Below are 17,114 nucleotides of genomic sequence, written 5' to 3' on the forward strand. Positions count from 1 at the left end.
GGAGGCCGCCAGGGGGCTCCGCTCCACGGCGAGGATTCCGGGCTCCTCAGCTGCCGGTGGCCTTCGGGCCTGGGAAGTGGTGGAAGGCAGCGCCCTGCTCGCCCCGAGACCTTGGGAGGCCGCAGAACCGCACTTTAGGGCCCCTTGTACGGGTCTTAGCGGGTGGCATCGTTCGGGAAGTTCCCAGCCCTCGTCAGCCGCACAGACGCACTTTCTACCAGTGCGTTTGTGCTGAGGTGGGCACTCAGTTTCCAGGCTGTGCAGTCTCAGGACCTACACGAAGGAAGACAGTTTGGAAACCAGAAAGAGCGCTACTTTAAGGGCTCTACTATTAAATAACAGAACGGCCATCGGCTAACCCTAATAGAAAAATCAAGGGCATTCGCTCTGTACCAAACCTTTCCGGGAAACTGTTGCCGTAATTTGAGACATTGCAATCCTCTCAAAATTAAAAAAGCAGCCAAAAAAAACCTTTGCAATTTTCAAAGAACCTTCTTGTAGTTTCTCTCACCAAGGAATCAAGGCAAGAAATACTGCGCTAGTAATCCCCGTTCACTGTGCCTTCCACTCTTTCTGATGAGTTACTTCTACCAGGTCCTCCAGATGAGTAACCCACCCGTGAACAGTAGTATTTTAAGTTGTTGTTAATCCTCACCGACCATACATTTCCATTGATTTTTAAAGTGGGAAGAGGGAAAAATTGATGAAACACATCGATTGGCTGCCTCCTTCACGGCCAGACTAGGGTCGGGCCTGGAAGGAGCCTGAAACCGAGGTAGGAACCGGGGACCAGCAGGCCAACGCCCTATCCATTGAGCCAAACCGGCTAGGGCAATAGTCGTATTTTCCATCCTTCCTGCTTTGCTTCAGCCTAGCTGTTTCAACAGCCTGCTTTACGACTTTTGGTACAGCCCTGGCCGGTTTCCTCAGTGGTTAAAGCATCGGCCCACAGACCAAAGGGTCGCAGGCTCTATTCCCCTTTCTTACCCTTGTTCTTGTTTCTGTGCACTTTTAGTAGTACATGGTATGCCCTCAGTAAAATATCTCTTTTTAAATTCTCTTTCCCTTGGGGAAAGGCTAGATGTTTAAAAAGCATTGTTCATTAGCGAGCTAGCAAACTTGGGCTCAAATACAATGTTAACGTGTTTTCCTATGGCCTCAATTTCCCCAGTTCCACATTATTTGCCTCCCTGGGGTGCTTCAGGGGGTTAATTAATTAAGATTTGTAAAGGGATTTGAAGAGCAAGGGACAAGGTATTATTAGGGTCTCATGCCCCAAGGCATGGCCCCATCCTTTCATCCCAGCCAGTGGCATAGACAAACCCATTCTTGTGCATGCCAGGCTCCTAATCCCCTCTTGAATGTGGCCACTTCCAAGGAAAGGACAAGAGGCCTAACTAGAAACAAAAATCCACTGTAATGAGGTGCTAAGAGGACTGAACTTTCAAGATGCATTCCTATCAAAATGACTGAACAGAAAACTTAATGGTTCTTCTGTGACTTCTGAGTCCCAATCCAAGGAGGTGAGAATTATGGGAGGAGAAAAGCACCTTAAATATCTTAACAAGGAGATGACAGTTTCAGTAGCAATAAGTCTTTATTCATTCATTTTATTTTCCCAGGGAAAAGAGGGGAAAGGAAAAAGTCAGCATGTGTTTTACAAAATGACAGCAAGTGGAAGTACCCGGCACAGCAAAATTAACCATCAAATAAACAGTCCCCAGTGATGTGAGGTCACCAAAGCCCAAGGGGGCTCAGTCCCCTGCAGTTTAGAAATGAGAAGGAATCAGGGAAAGAACAGACAGGTACATGCTTTCCTACCCTCCCTCCCTCCCACCCCATAAATTCAAGATTTCACACAAAGCTTTGGTTTCTAGCAGTAAACATGGAGTTACATTCGTCCGTCTCCTATTAAACAATCGTGTGGCTACTTTGACATAAGTTTTTTTTGCACCGGCATAAAAGTTCCTGAGTGACGTGGATATACATTCATCGTCCCTTTCTTGGTGTCCCAACCCCACTTTCAAAATGAAAGGCCCCCTCATTGCTGCTCTCTACCCTAGGATTAGAAATTAAAACATAGCAATCTGAATGTTTGGCATGAATCACCTATCAAGGAATGGTCTTCACTCAGGATATTGGGAAGAAAGGATGGAGTATTCTTAACTTCTTCAGGATTTTTGCACAAATCATTGAAGAGATGGGGTGACACCCCACACATTAAATGTGTGTGCATGTGGGTAAATGGGCTTTTTGGGGTGCGGCTAGAAGAGGGTCCGAGTCAAATTTTAAGGACAGAAGATCTGGGCCAAAATAGGAAATAGGGGACGAGAAAACAAAAGGATGGTTCAAGACCCCCACTTCAAGAAGAGGTGTTCCCAAGGTTATGTTTCAGATCCTTTATGCCTGGTGCAGAACCTTTTGTCAAAGATGCTTTGGCTATTTTTCGCAATACAAAAAAGAAGTTTGTAAACAATAAAACCCCAGAAGAACATGGAGAAAGACCAACACATTTACACAAACTAGGCCACCTAGCAATCACCAAATCAGCTACTGTGAAGTCCTACAAAGCCCAGACAAACACAATAACTAGAGGGGGCAGCAATTGGGGGGACAAGAACCCAGGATCAGACACACATCACCCAATGCATCCTATTGCATTTGCCCCGTTTCAACACAGTGAGGTAGGTTTTCAGTGATCTCACAGCATGTTAACGAAACCCGCTTTTCTCCTTTAGCTACTAAGACACTAATCGTTGCTGCAGCAGGGAAGGACACTGGCTGAGCACCACAAAGAAGCCATTGCTTATGGTCTCTCTGGAAGCCAAAGAGAAAAAGCAAAGAGTTTTTAAAGGTTAAGGAATTTAGTCGTTGCTTCATATATCCACCCCTGGGCAGCTCAAGATGGGTAGAAGGGGTAGTGTTCTTAAAAGCTCTCTTTATCAACACACACATACACCTTGTTGTGCCTGGTAGGCCTAGCCCAATCCAGTTAGGGTTGGATCTGGTATGTAATGTTGAGTCCCAAACCCCTGGGATTACAGGTATGGGGACAGGAATCCTTGGTTACACATATATAGACAACCTGCATCTAATCTTGGCTTCCCCCCTGTGCCTTTCACCTAGGCCCAGCCTCTCCTAACCTTTGCACCAACCACTGATTCCTGTTCAGACCAATTTCCAATCTTCTAGTAAGAGATCAAGTAATGAGGCTACCCCATTAAAATCTAGTCTTCCACAAAACATTGAAGGTGGAGGGGTTTCAAGAGGATACTATGGCAGAAAAGCCAGCTCTAATTGGCAAAAATGAGGTAGTTCAATAGACTATACACTCCAAATAGGTGTTCTCCCTGATGATAAAACAAAGTATTCCTGCTGTGCAGACCCGGAGCTCCTGCCCACTTATCCCTGAGATTGCTCATGTACCTGAGAACACAGTGCAGGAATGAGGGCTGTAGATTAAAATACACAAAAATACAAACCCAGAATATTTATATTACGAAAAGAAAAAAAAAAGTCGTCTAAATGCAGATACGTCATTCGCACACAGCTAGTGCAGTTGCATCCTGGAGAAAGTGGGACCAAGGTGCAGTTATCCAAGGGACCAAATAAATACAATGGTATTGGTCCAGAAATGGGGTGGGAGTGAGCTTAGGAGCTGCAGGTCTGCAGCTGTTCCCCAACCATCCCTTTTGCCTATCGTCACCACCCATTGCTTGGAGACAATTCTCAGCACCCTATCCCAAGAGTGGGTTACCGGGAGATAAGATGTGGAAACACCCTGCCTTACCCCTGAGAGAGTCCCTCCCACAGAATGCAGTCGTTTGTGGTCTGGGTTCTGGTCTTATGTTAATCTTTTCACTTTGGCAGGGGAAATATTATTATTACATGTCCTTCTTTAAAAGGAAAACAACTTCCCTATCCAGGCCACTTTCAAAAGCTGGAGATTCTGGGGGTGGAGACTCAAATAAAGCATGTAGGGAGGGAGTTCCCCCAAAGCCCTCACAGGCATTTGGATCGAATGCGGTTGGAGTTCCTTTGCTTCACCCCTTCCCCCCTGCCAAGAGGGAAGAGGGGGTGATGCTGTGGAACCCGGCCAGAGATACATGGCAGTGCCTGCTGCCCCCACCCACCCTGTCCCCACTTTCTCCGATCTGCCGATTGATGCCTGCTCCTTGAAACTTTCTGATCACAAAAACATAGCCCTCGGCACCCACTGTGGCTCAATTTTGGGCATCTGGGAGCAGGGCAGGGCTATGGATCTCTTCTTCTTCATCCCGAAAGTAGGCTGGCTTTCCCTGTGAGCTGGGGGCCTGCTGGGCCTTCAGTGGACAGGAGGCCACCATGTGGCTGATGCTTTGGCAGAAGTGGCACTTCTTGGGCTGGGGTGGGAGCTTGCATTCCTTGGCGTGATGGTCTAGACCTCCACAGTTGTAGCACCTGGTAAAAAGCAGGATGGCAAAGTTGAGAAAGGAGTGAGAAGAGATCAGAAGCCTTTCTCTGAGTGAGGACACTTGGCTCTTCCCTTTTGGAGACCAATTTCTCCACTTCTAAAAGGAGAAATATGACTAGATACCTTTTTTTTAAAAAAAAAAATCCTCAACGAGGATATTTTTCCATTGATTTTTAGAGAGATGAAGAGAGAGAGGGAAAGACAGAGAGAAATATTGATGTAAGAGAAACACATCGATTGGTTGCTTCCTGCACGTGCCCAGACCAGGGCCTGGGCCGGGGAGGAGCCTACAACCGAGGTACATGCCCTTGACCAGAATCGAACCTGGGACCCTTCAGTCTGCAGGCCGACGCTCTATCCACTGAGTCAAACCAGCGAGGGCTGACTAGATATCTTGAAATCCTTTCCAAACCTGTAATTGTCTAGATCAGCGGTTCTCAACCTGTGGGTCGCGACCCCTTTGGGGGTCGAACGACCCTTTCATAGGGGTCAACTAAGACCATCGGAAAACACATATATAATTACATATTGTTTTTGTGATTAATCACTGTGCTTTAATTATGTTCAATTTGTAACAATGAAAATACATCCTGCATATCAGATATTTACATTACGATTCATAACAGTAGCAAAATTACAGTTATGAAGTAGCAACGAAAATAATTTTATGATTGGGGGTCACCACAACATGAGAAACTGTATTAAAGGGTCGCGGCATTAGGAAGGTTGAGAACCACTGGTCTAGATGATCTTCAGATTCATGTCACCTTGAAAATACTGAAATACCAAGAATAGAAACCACAGACCCCCAACTGAGCACTGCAATTTGGGCGATAGGTAAGACTCTAACATACCCTTAAAAAAACTAAGGAGTCAGATTATATGATCTGTTCGAGCACAAAGCTAAGATGAACGAGACCAGTCATATGGAGACCTGGTGAAGAAGCAACAAGTACAGATACATCTTCTTGTCCCCACAACTTTCGCTTTCATATCAGTCTCCTTTAGTTCTAAAATAATCGTGTGAGGCTAATATCACTATTCCCACTTAGTAATTGAGGCTAGAGCTCACAGAGCAAAATTACTTCTCAAATGCTCTCCTCACATACTGCTCTCTTCTCATCTTCCACATCTATAGCAGGTACCCCAACCATCTAGATAGGCTTCATTTTATTTTATTTTATTTTTTAAAGTAGATTTTTATTGATTCAGAGAGGAAGGGAAAGGGAGAGATAAATAGAAACACCCATGATAAAAGAGAATCATGGATCAGCTGCCTCCTGCACGCCCCCCACTGGGGATTGAGCTCAAAACCCAGGCATGTGCCCTAACTGGGTCGCACCGTGACCCTGGTTTATGGGTCGATAGCAACCTGGCCCAAGAGATGAGACAAGATGGAGAGAGCTCTCCCCATCCTTAGCATGTCTCTACCAGTCCGCACAAGCCACCTTCCAATCCATACCTGTCTCCCTTTGATCTGCGCTTCTGCATGTTCTTCCCTTTTGGCCGCCTCTCACTCCCAATACAGAATACCCCACCAGGGCCAGTGACTCGGATAGATTCCAGGCCCTTGGCGGACTTCTTAAAGGTGAACTCCACTGCCTCGCCCTCCTTCAGGCTCCGGAAGCCCTCCATGTGCAGTTTACTCTGCGGAAGGGGAACACGGTAGATTTTAATGTTAGTCTCCATCATTACACACACCCTCAACAGTAATATACATGTAATCCCTATTAATGCAGGAATCAGTGTGATAACACTCCCATTTTATCAGTAAAGAAAGAGAGTCAACACAATTAAGAACAAGAAATCTACATAACATTAACAAAGAACAATTGTTATATAAACAGATGCCATTACATTTTATACGGCTGTTCTCATTTTAATTTCTAAGTAAAATAGAAGGAAAAAAATTTAAACATAGCATTTAAGAAATCAACAAATATAAAAACCATAAAATAAAGCTTATATGGAAATTTTTAGTATTCTTGCAACCTCTTTCCAAGTTTGAAATTATATCAAATAACTAAAAGTTGAAAGAAAAAGACAGTATGACCCAAACAGATGGATCAGAAGATTATAAGGGAAAGACCACTAGGAGAACCAAGCATATGTGGGGAAATCAATAGATGAGAAAAACAATTTAATAATACTGTTGAGAACATTAGCTCTCTATTTGGAAATGAAGCCAGAATTCTACCCTTTATATCATATGCATACAAAATACATTCCAGAACTTAAATATCTAAATGCTAAAAAAAGGGACCAAAACTATAAAATCAAGACAGATAATTAGACAGATAAAACTACAAAAAGCTACTAAAAGCCAGAAAGAAAAAAACCCCACAGAACAGAATATAACTAGGCAATTTGAAGGACAGCATGACAATTTAATTGGTATGAAAAACACAACACCCTGGCCGGTGTGCTCAGTGGTTAGAATGTCAGTACTGAAGAGTGGTGGGCTTGATTCCTGGTCAAGGTGGTCAAGGTCAACAGCGAGCACCTGGGCTACAGGTTTGATCCCCAGGCCTGGGGCGGGAGAGGGGGGAGGGGCATGCAGGAGGCAACCAAATGATGTTTCTCTTTCTTCCTTTCTGTTTCCTTCCTTCCTTCCTGCCTTCCTTCCTTCCTTCCTTCCTTCCTTCCTTCCTTCCTCTCTCTCTTTCTGTCTATCTCTCCCTCCCTCCCTTCCCCTTGGCTGCCTCTCACTAAAAATCAATGGAAAAATTATCCTCAGGTGAGGATTAACAAAACAAAACAAAAAATTGGGAAAACAAAAAACCCAACCATGCAGCCATTTAAAAGAATGTCGAGTCCCTGTCTTGTTCACTGCTGCATTTTGCACATAAATAATGCCTCACACATTTTTGGATTAACGAACAAGAAGTAGATTTTAATTATTTGACTTGGAAAAATGACCAAATATTTTTAAAGGAAAATTGATTTAGAATAACGTATGGAACAATCCCATTAAGATACTGAATTTAAAAATATTGACACTTGCAAAGAACCTAGCAGCCTTCAAAAAAAGAGAAAGAAAGTGGGAGTTATTCGCACAGCTAGTTGAGTGGCAACACCCGGTGTCAGAAGAACCTAGGGCTCCTATTTGAAGCTCACGGCCCATTCCACCTTGCCACTTACTGCTTAACAACAACACATTACTGGAGGTGACATCCCTCCCAGACCCTCCCCAGAATAGACTTCATTACACCTTCCATTTACACTGACAAATGTCAACAAGGTGTAATCATCATAGAAAGCAAGGTTCAGAGAAGCAAAAGGAATCACTGTGCACCTTGTCCTGGGGCTGGAGGGAACATGAGTCGTGTTTTATGCTGTTGGTGGTGGGGGTAGACTATTTCAAACTGGGTCTCAGGTGAAACATGCTCTTTAGACAGATAGGATCCCCAGTCATCAGTTACTCACGTTTTTGTTTTAATCTACATGATATTGCTTAAGATGAAACTTCCATTGAAGTAATTTAGAAGTAAATTAAGAGCACAGGCTCAGGCCCCAGACACATCCTGGTTCATGAAATGCTGCTTCTCCCAATATCTGGCAGAGTGACCGTGGTCAACCATTCAGCTCTGGGCCTCAGATCCTCCGCATCTGCCAGAAGGCTCTACCGTTGCACAGTGACTCTCCTGAATTTGAAGTTAGATTTGACTTGTCTTTTGAGCTGGGACAAGCCAGAGTGAATCAGGAGGTACTGGAGGAGTTGAACCAAGAGCGTTCTTGGCCCAGGCATTACCAGCTTCTCCTAGGCTGATACACCCCCAGCTCGGGCTGTGATTCAGCAGTTACGTGATTAAGAACATGTTTGGAGTCTGAGGCCCTGTTTCCTCCTTTCTAACCTACAAAATGGAAGTAAATACTAATTTTATGGTAATGCTGAGAGGTTCTATGCATGAGAATTATTTAACACATAAATCTCCACTGAGTAGCAATTATTATCAGCCTCTTCAAACTGGATCAGGGTAGGGTAACAGTGGGAACCGAGTGTCCAGAGACTGGGAATTTTAACTCTGGGTTTTTATCACTAACTAGCAGTGGAAATCCAGAAAACTATCTCCTCTGAGCTCAATTTACTGAGGACAACTCTCCTTATCTATGCCTCATAGGCTTAAGGATGTAACATAAATGGGGGCTATATGAAATTGGTCCTCTCCGGTCACCCACTCCATCACTGGAGGCTCTGAGGTCTATTTAAGACTTTGAAATAGTTAAAAACAACAGCAACAAAAAAAAACCCTGCAGGCACCTCACCATAACCGGTCTTGGACTGGAGGTCTCTAGGGGTGGCTCCCTGCCCCCTCTGCCCCTTCCTAAAACACATACTTTGAATTCCTCTCTTATCAGATAGGTAATCAGCATGCAGCCCCACTGAGCCAGCCTCACAGGGCCTGCATCAGAAAGGAGCCAGAAATTCTTGCCACCACCCCCTCCCCGCCCCCAACCACACACAAAGCAGGGCCTGCCTCTCTCCCCAACCCCTCCAAAAAAAAAGAAAAGGCTTGGGGGGAGGGGCAAGGCTGGAGCTCCCCCAATAGAGCCCAGCCCCAGGAACAAAGAGTTGACACTGGTTGGTTCTGATGGTCAGATTCCTGGAGTTCCAGAGGCTGCAGATTCCACACATCACCCCCACCCCGACCCCCAAGAGCCCCACCCACCACATTCATCGTTCCTTCGGAGATCCTTCATGTAGGGGTTATGGTCACTGTGTGAGAAATGCATGTAGAGATACCTATCTTCCCCAGTCAAGCTGGCTGGGTCTGCCAAAGTCACCACCAGCAGCCATCTTTCCTTCTCTCCAACCTGCCACCCCACACTTCCAGGGATGGAAATAAACAGGATCTGACTCCCTTCTCTTCCCTCTCCTCCCTTCCCCTCCCATTCAGTGCCTTCAGTCAAATCCTTTACACAGGAACCACAATTAGAGTTGCTTATTCAGATAAATTATTTAAAAAGTGATGGGGAAGGCAGATCTCCAATCTTCCTTTCCCAATTTAACGAGGTTCCTGCCAGCTCTAACATAGCCCTCTTTTTGTCACACCACTTCTTTCTTATTTTTATTAATTTTTTTAAATATATTTTATTGATTTTTTACAGAGCCTTTCTTATTTTTATTAATTTTTTAAATTAAAAAAAAAGTTTTTTTTTAATTGATTTCAGAGAGGGAGGGAGAGGGAGAGATAGAAACATCAATGATGAGAGAGAATCATTGATCGCTGCCTCCTGTACGCCTCACACTGGGGTATCCTGTGGGGCATTGAGCCTGCTAGCCGAGCCACGTGCCCTTGGACCGGAATCGAACCCAGGACCCTTCAGTCTGAGGCTGACACGCTATCCACTGAGCCAAACCGGCTAGGGCACGCCACTCCTTTCTACCTCAGTGGCAGAGTCAGGATTTCAGGATACTAGCTTCGATCACAGGAATCAAAGCTGGGGTTCCCAGCTTTTCTGTAACACCCACGGCATATTCCAGCTCAAGACTATCTAGGTGCCCAGCAGTGCACACACACATTTGTGTAATAGACGAAGTTCGCTACTATCCAAAATTACTAATATTTACTAAGCAGTGTTTTTTTTAAGTATATTTTATTGATTTTTTACAGAGAGGAAGGGAGAGAGATAGAGTTAGAAACATCGATGAGAGAGAAACATCGATCAGCTGCCTCCTGCACACTCCCTACTGGAGATGTGCCCCCATCCAAGGTACATGCCCTTGAACGGAATCGAACCTGGAACCTTTCAGTCCGCAGGCCGATGCTCTATCCACTGAGCCAAACCGGTTACGGCTACTAAGCAGTGTTTTAAGCACTTTACATGTTGTAGCACATGTAACTCACACCAAGCCTGTGAGGTAGGCCTTACTATGACCCCCATTGAACAGGTGACATCATGAAGGCAGAGGGGTTAAGCACCTTGCCCAAATTCATAGTGAAGGGCACAGCTGGACTGACTGCAACTAGCCTGACTCAAGAACTAGCACTATGCACTATAATTCAAGTCACATAGACATGTTAAAACTTTCTAATAGCCAGGTTTAAAAAGTAAAAAGCAGCCCGACCGGTGTGGCTCAGTGGTTGAGCATCGACCAACGAACCAGGAGGTCACAGTTTGATTCCTGGTCAGTGTTTTGGGCTCAATCCCCAGTGGGGGGCATGCAGGAGGCAGTTGATCAAGGATTCTCTCTCATCCTTAATGTTTCTATCTCTCCTTCTCCCTTCCTCTCTGAAATCAATAAGTGAGAATATATTTTTAAAAACATATTAAAAAAGTATAAAGCGCCCTGGCTGGTTTGGCTCAGTGGCTAGAGCATCGGCCTACGAACTGAAGGGTCCCGGGTTTGATTCCAAGTCAGGGCATATGCCTGGGTTGCGGGCTCAATCCCCAGTACGGGGCGTGCAGGAGGCAGCTGATCAATGATTCTCATCGTCGATGTTTCTATCTCTCTCCCTATCCCTTCCTCTCTGAAATCGATAAAAATATTATAAATAAATAAATAAATAAATAAAAAAGTAAAAAGCAGGTGAAATTAATTTTATGACTCAGTCCTGTGGTGTTCTCAGAATTGGACCTGAGCTTCATTTCTGAAAGTAGAGGGTTTGGTGGGGCTAGAACAGCCGTGGGCAAACTATGGCCTGCGGGCCGGATTCAGCCCGTTTGAAATGAATAAAACTAAAAAAAAAAAAAAGACCGTACCCTTTTATGTAATGATGTTTACTTTGAATTTATATTAGTTCACACAAACACTCCATCCATGCTTTTGTTCCGGCCCTCCGGTCCAGTTTAAGAACCCATTGTGGCCTTCGAGTCAAAAAGTTTGCCCACCCCTGGGCTAGAACAAACCAACTGGTTCTCTAGTTTATTTGTTAGGGAGGATGAGAAAAGATCTGTCCAGAACCCCCCCACCACACACACACATCACTTCTGCTCAGACTTAGTAGCCAGGACCACAGCTCCTGCCTGGAGTTCGCCACCAGATGGTGCTGCTCATCAGCCCATTGGTACAAAGGCAGCCAGAGGGAGACCAGCAGCAGGAAGGAGTTGCCTGTGAACGTAAGTGTTCGCCTAGATTTCTCTTCCCAGCGACTTTGGGTGCACATCTCTTCTGTCCTCAGGAAAACGGAGTTTCAAGGAGACTGAACTCAGATGAGGACCTGTCCAGGGTGAGTCCCGATTAGGCGGGTGCTTACTCCTCACCCTGCCCCCACCCTCCCACTCAGAGCACCGAAGAGAGAATCTTGGAGTTTTAAGCCAGTAACCCTGCTCCTGTGCCATTTACAAAAGCCATTAACTTGGATTTCGGATTCCTATCTAAATTACATTAACTCCACGCTGAGATAATTTAAAATTAGTCTGTATTAATTATGTACTATTCTTTAAAGTTTTCTCTTCCTCCTCCACCACCTTCTTTGACCTCCCAAGACTTAACACATAGTAATTAAGCAATTATCATTCATGCCCGCAGGAAGGAGGGGTAGAGGTTTCCCCTCCACCCCACCCCCAAATTTAACCCAGAAGGATGGGAATTCCAGAAGGATGGCGTTATGCTTTGATTAAGAATGTTCCAGAATCTATCTGCCCTGGAGAAAGTCACTGAAAAGGACATACAGGGCAAGTAGTAATGTCACCAAATACAAGTTCTAAATTTGTCATAGTGGAAGCTTTGCTCAGGATGGTGGTTCAGCCTTTACTGGGGACATTGTGTAGTAAGCATGTCTCCTCAGAAAGAAAAGGATCCAAGTAACCCAGGTACTTCTCTACCAACTTCCTTGAAAGTCAAAGTGATTCATTCTTTTTTAATGTTTTACCCTATTAAGATGGAAATAACTAATGAATGACCAGAGAGCAGCCAACAGTTAACATTCCCTCCCCATTTCCAGTCTTTTGCTCCTGAGGAAGACTTCTGCTGACAAGGCCCCCAAACTGTTTGTGTATCAGATTCCTCAGGAGTCCCATGCTTCTCCGCATTCATTCCTTCTGCCTACCAACTGTGAACTAGACAGCTAGCTGGTCCCTCTCTTTGAAGAGCTTACAGGTTAGGCGAGGGGATAAGACAAGAACATCACTGACCTAGATATGAGGTGAGTAATCAGAGGCACCAGAAATGTTATAAACCAGGTGAAAGATCTCTTTACACACGGACTACCCCCCCCCCAACCCAAACTCAGTCCCTAGGTCAAATTAGGGCTCTTCTTTTGCCTTCAAGTCTTCTAATAGAGCCCTTTAGCCAGAAAGCTACTTCTTAAATATTTGGGCCCTGGCCGGTGTGGCTCAGTTGGTTGGAGCACCATCCCATACACCAAAAGGTGGTGGGTTCGATCCCCAGTTGGGGCATGTGCAGGAGGCAGAATTCCAGATCCAAATACCTAGGGCTGATGAGAAATCGCTGCTTTATTTTTTTAAAGGCTAAGGCTGATTTTGTTTCTCACTCATTCATACTTGGGGGGCATAAAGTGAGAGGGAGCATAAGAACAGTAGCGGTTAGGCACTAAATAGGCCCACTTGGAAAGGGAAAAGAAAATGTTAAATTACTTTTCCCCCTTCCTCTCTCCTTAAAAAAGGGCTCCCAGACCACCTCCCCTGGCAGATGTTTCCTTAGAACAATTATATCCTTCTCACCACCTGCACCCCAACTCCAGGGTGCCCAGCAGCAGCAGCAGCCAAAGAAGGGGTGGTTTTCTTCTTAAAGAGAAATGTCTTATCCTTCCTCCACTTTGGGAACACTTTCCTCCCCCAGGACACTATTTAGGGATCATCCTACAACGACTTAATTCCTCTATACTAGATTTCCAAAAAAAATAATTCAAAATTCTCAAGTGCAGGGACTGAAATCACTAGTCTAACTTACTGCTACGATAGGGTTTGAGGATTAATTCAAGCCCAGGCAATGTGCTATCAAGACCTATCAAGTAAGGCTCAGTCACTGTCCCATGACTATTGGTCATAAATTCTTGATTCCTTATGCCAGCTCAACTCCCTCCAGATAACTTAGTCAACTGTGGAATGTCCTTCCAAAACTCTGAAGTCCAGATCATCTCCTGGCTAACCCATCTGAAACGAATGGTGTGGGCTCCACTCCCCAAACCTGAAGGTTCCTGCTCTATGCCATCTAATATTCCCAGTTGCTTTCGATCCTAAGGTTAAGTGCCTTGAGGCATAGATCCACTTGCTCAGGAAAATCTTCCCTGGGCTTTATCACTGTGGGAGTTCAGAACTAGTCACACCAAGATGTGCCTCTGTGGTATGTGGATTGTTTTCAAGAGAGACTTCTGCCCCTACCTATAAGAACTTGGATTAGGGGCCTTGCCCATAGTAAGAGTTTATCAGAGATGACCTCATTGACCTATCTACAGAGCAGGACAAACTTCTATTTACTAAACATCTGCTCTTATTGTACTGCAACAACCCTTTGAAGCCCCCAGGGCACCGTACCTCATCCCTAGCTCAGAATGTCTTACACACCCATGTTCCCTTTATATTTTTATAATGTGCATGTGGGGTCTCTGACTCTCCTATATGTGGGGTTCCCAAACATATATATTAAATTCAGTTATTCTCTCTTACTAATCTGTCTAATGTCTACTGGATTGGACCAGCCAAAAGAAACTTGAGGGTAGAGGAAAGTTTCTTGATGGCGTTACATTCCCCTAAACCCCTCCCTATTTAGCAGCCTTAGGAATGAAAGCAAGAAAATGTTGGTTCTGACTCTTCCTCCAAGACTCCCACAGTTGGGGCAGCTGTCTAGTCCATCTCCAGACCAGGAAGGATTATAATCTCTTTGTGATCCGATAAATGGCAGTGGGGGGGCTGGCACCCTGCTGAGGAGGGCCATTCAGAGCTGGTTCCTGTAATAAAGTGATTTAATAGATCTAAAGAGGCCAATTCCCTTCTTTCTCCCACAATTACTTCCTGTGGTTATCAAACACATATGTAAATGAGACAGGAAAGGTGGCCATGTCACTAACTAGAAGTAGTTGTCTAGTGATGTTCAAGCAGTCCAGTGACCCCAAGTCACCAGCATTAACTGGCAGGTCCCCATCTCCCTTGTTGCCCTCAGTCTACATCCTCCATGAGGACTTCCAACCAGTCCATCCAGCATCTCCCTTCTCCACCCCTCCCCCTCCAAAATACCATCCCTCAGGCTCCAACCCTTAATCCCCACATCCTCCTTTCCCCTCCCCCATGGCTCCTAAAGCCAACCTTCCCCAAGTAACCCCTCCCTGCCCGGCCTCGGTGCCAACCTACTTGGCCTGGGGTTAGCAAATTTCTTTTTCTCAGGCCCAACCCTAAGCCTCCAAAAGTGAAAGGGACACAGGCAGCAACTTCCTCTCCATGTTATGGGGAGCTGGTGCCCCAGGACCACCGGAAGGTATTTAGGAAGAGGTGAGAGGGAGGCCAGGAAGGAGGAATCCTGAAGTCCCTGGCTCCTTGTTTGAGGCTGGAAATGTTCGGACAGCATGAATGGCTGTCTGGGGCCATAAATGACAAGCTGAGAATAGGTCCAGCGGCTGGCCTCCCTCCACCCCATGCCCCGCGACCCTGAATTTCACCCCCACCGTGCTGCTTTGCTTTAACTGAGAACTTGGGGTTGCGACCTAACTCCCTCCCAGCCTGGCTCAGGAATCTAAGGCCTGGGCTCCGTAAGCTTCCCTTTCTGGTAGGAACTGGACAGCAAAAAGCCCGCTTGGTGAACTGTATGCCTGAGACTGGTCGTCTGGAGAAGCTTTCAAGCTCCCAAATAGACCCTTTAAGGATCTGACAAATCCACCTAGGCCGCAAGGATTGAGTTTTAGGAGATCGGACGGACTTCGTAGCTTTACACCCCCGCCCCCCCTTTGGATCCCAGAAAGGTTTCCCTCCCTCTCCCCGCGGGGAGCTCCACTCACAAGTTAGTGAAAAGCGCTGGGCGCTGAGGGCTCCGCTATGGCCGGGCATGTGCTTCCTTGGCCGGCCTGCTCGCCCTCCCCCCACCGGCAGGCACAATACAACCTTAGTTTCTGCCACATGGGGTCACCTCCTTGCCCCTGCCTCCTTCCCAGGGGAAAGAGGTAACAAACACGTGGTGAGCCAGAAGGGTTCCCGGAAGGGGGTGGGAGGTGCTGATAATGGGGTCGGCCGCTCGCTCTCGTCCTGTAGGAGTTACCAGGACTCAGGTCCGGGGCTCTACCGCACAGACCGGGACGCACAATGAGGGCCCTGGATCTCCCTCAATCCAGTGGCCCCGCGTGGCCGCCCACCCCTGAATATGCGCGCCCACATCCCCTTCCCGCTAAAGTTACCAGAACCGGTCTCACCTGGTGCACAAAGACATCCACGGGTGGGTCGAGCGCGACCCCCGCGCGGGCGGTCATGGACAGGAAGCCGAACCCCATGCGCACGTTGAACCACTTACAGATGCCGGCTCCGTGCAGCAGCTGCGGCTCCTCCGCCGCCCGGGCCGCGTCCTCCCGCGCCTCCTCTGGCGCCTTGGCGCAGCCACCTGGAAACGGGGAGGGCGCTCAGCTGGGGGGCCACGGAGTTGGAGGACCCTCTCCGAGTCCCGGCTGGGACCCCGGACGGTCCAGCCCGTGGGTGCACACCCCGGAGGCTGCAGCTACCAAGCAGCCGGCGGTTAAAGACCTGTCCCGGCTGCCTCCCGCGCTCCCCAAGCTTACACGGAGGCCAGCGGTGCCCCGAAAGTTTTGCTCCTTTTCCCACAACACGTTGCCCGGGACAGACCGCCGGACAGGCCCCTCCTCTTCTCTCCCGCTGCCCCCGCAGCCTCTGTGTGCACGCCTTGGGGACACCAGCGTTCTTTGCTCCAGGGATGGCCCCCTGAAGCAGGAGGCCGCCCAGACTTGGGGTCCTTCGGCCAGCCCGGAGGACACTTTCCCACTTCCCTTTTAAGTGGTTGCTGGGCGCCCCAGCAGCCTAGGGTGTCCCCAGTAAGTACCAAGCTCGAACCTGCAAACTGCTGGTTTGACACGGAGCCCATGGTAGTCGGCTAGGCCCGCGGCCCGGGCCCCAGGTCGGGCGGCTGCTGGCCCCAGAGAAGTCCGGAGGCAAAGGGGTGGCTCTGAGAAGAGGCTGCTACATCTTCCCCAGCACAATAGCGGTGGGAGGGCCCACGGCTTTTCAAAGGCTCCCAAATTCTAAAAGACAATGACCCAACCCCCCGCGGGCAGCCCCCTCCCCTCTCCTCCCTCGTCTTTCCCCTCCCTCTCCCTCCGACTCCAGCTCCTGCCCTCCCCCACTCTGCGTCCTCTGACACCTCTGGGGTGTCCCTTCTCAGAACCTGGAGGTTTGACACCCCCTCCCCACACACATCTGGAAATAGGAGCCGTCAGCCCTAGAAGTATTGAGTACTCGGAATTTGAAATCCTTCACTTTAAGGACTCATTGGGGTGGGGGTCCCCAAAGCAGCATACAGGTGAGGGTACTGTGTGTGTGTGTGTGTGTGTGTGTGTGTGTGCGTGCCTGTGTGTGTGTGTGTGGGGGGGTAGTTTTAAAACCATGTGACTGCTCCCACACACACTCACACACCACCCCCACCCCCCGCGCAGATAATTATACATTCCAGAGAGTTGGGGGAGGGAGGTGTGAGCCTGGCAGCGCTGGCCAATCAGAGACACAAACCACCTGTCAAGGGAGAAATGGATGGGCCCTGCCCCTC

General features: G+C 47.4%; 1 protein-coding gene across 1 annotated transcript; it reads right to left on the minus strand.

The window, feature by feature from the left end:
- Nucleotides 1–4,223: 4,223 nt before the first annotated feature.
- LIN28A (lin-28 homolog A (C. elegans)) lies at nt 4,224–16,436 on the minus strand. Its single transcript, XM_005875153.1, has 4 exons — nt 16,406–16,436; nt 15,757–15,941; nt 5,916–6,100; nt 4,224–4,440 (listed from the first exon to the last, which is right to left on the minus strand). The coding sequence occupies exons 1-4, from the start codon at nt 16,434–16,436 to the stop codon at nt 4,224–4,226; spliced, it is 618 nt and encodes a 205-aa protein (XP_005875215.1).
- Between the last annotated feature and the right edge of the window lie 678 nt (nt 16,437–17,114).

This window comes from Myotis brandtii, unplaced genomic scaffold, assembly GCF_000412655.1.
Source record: "Myotis brandtii unplaced genomic scaffold, ASM41265v1 scaffold456, whole genome shotgun sequence".
In the NCBI taxonomy this organism is placed as follows: domain Eukaryota; kingdom Metazoa; phylum Chordata; class Mammalia; order Chiroptera; family Vespertilionidae; genus Myotis; species Myotis brandtii.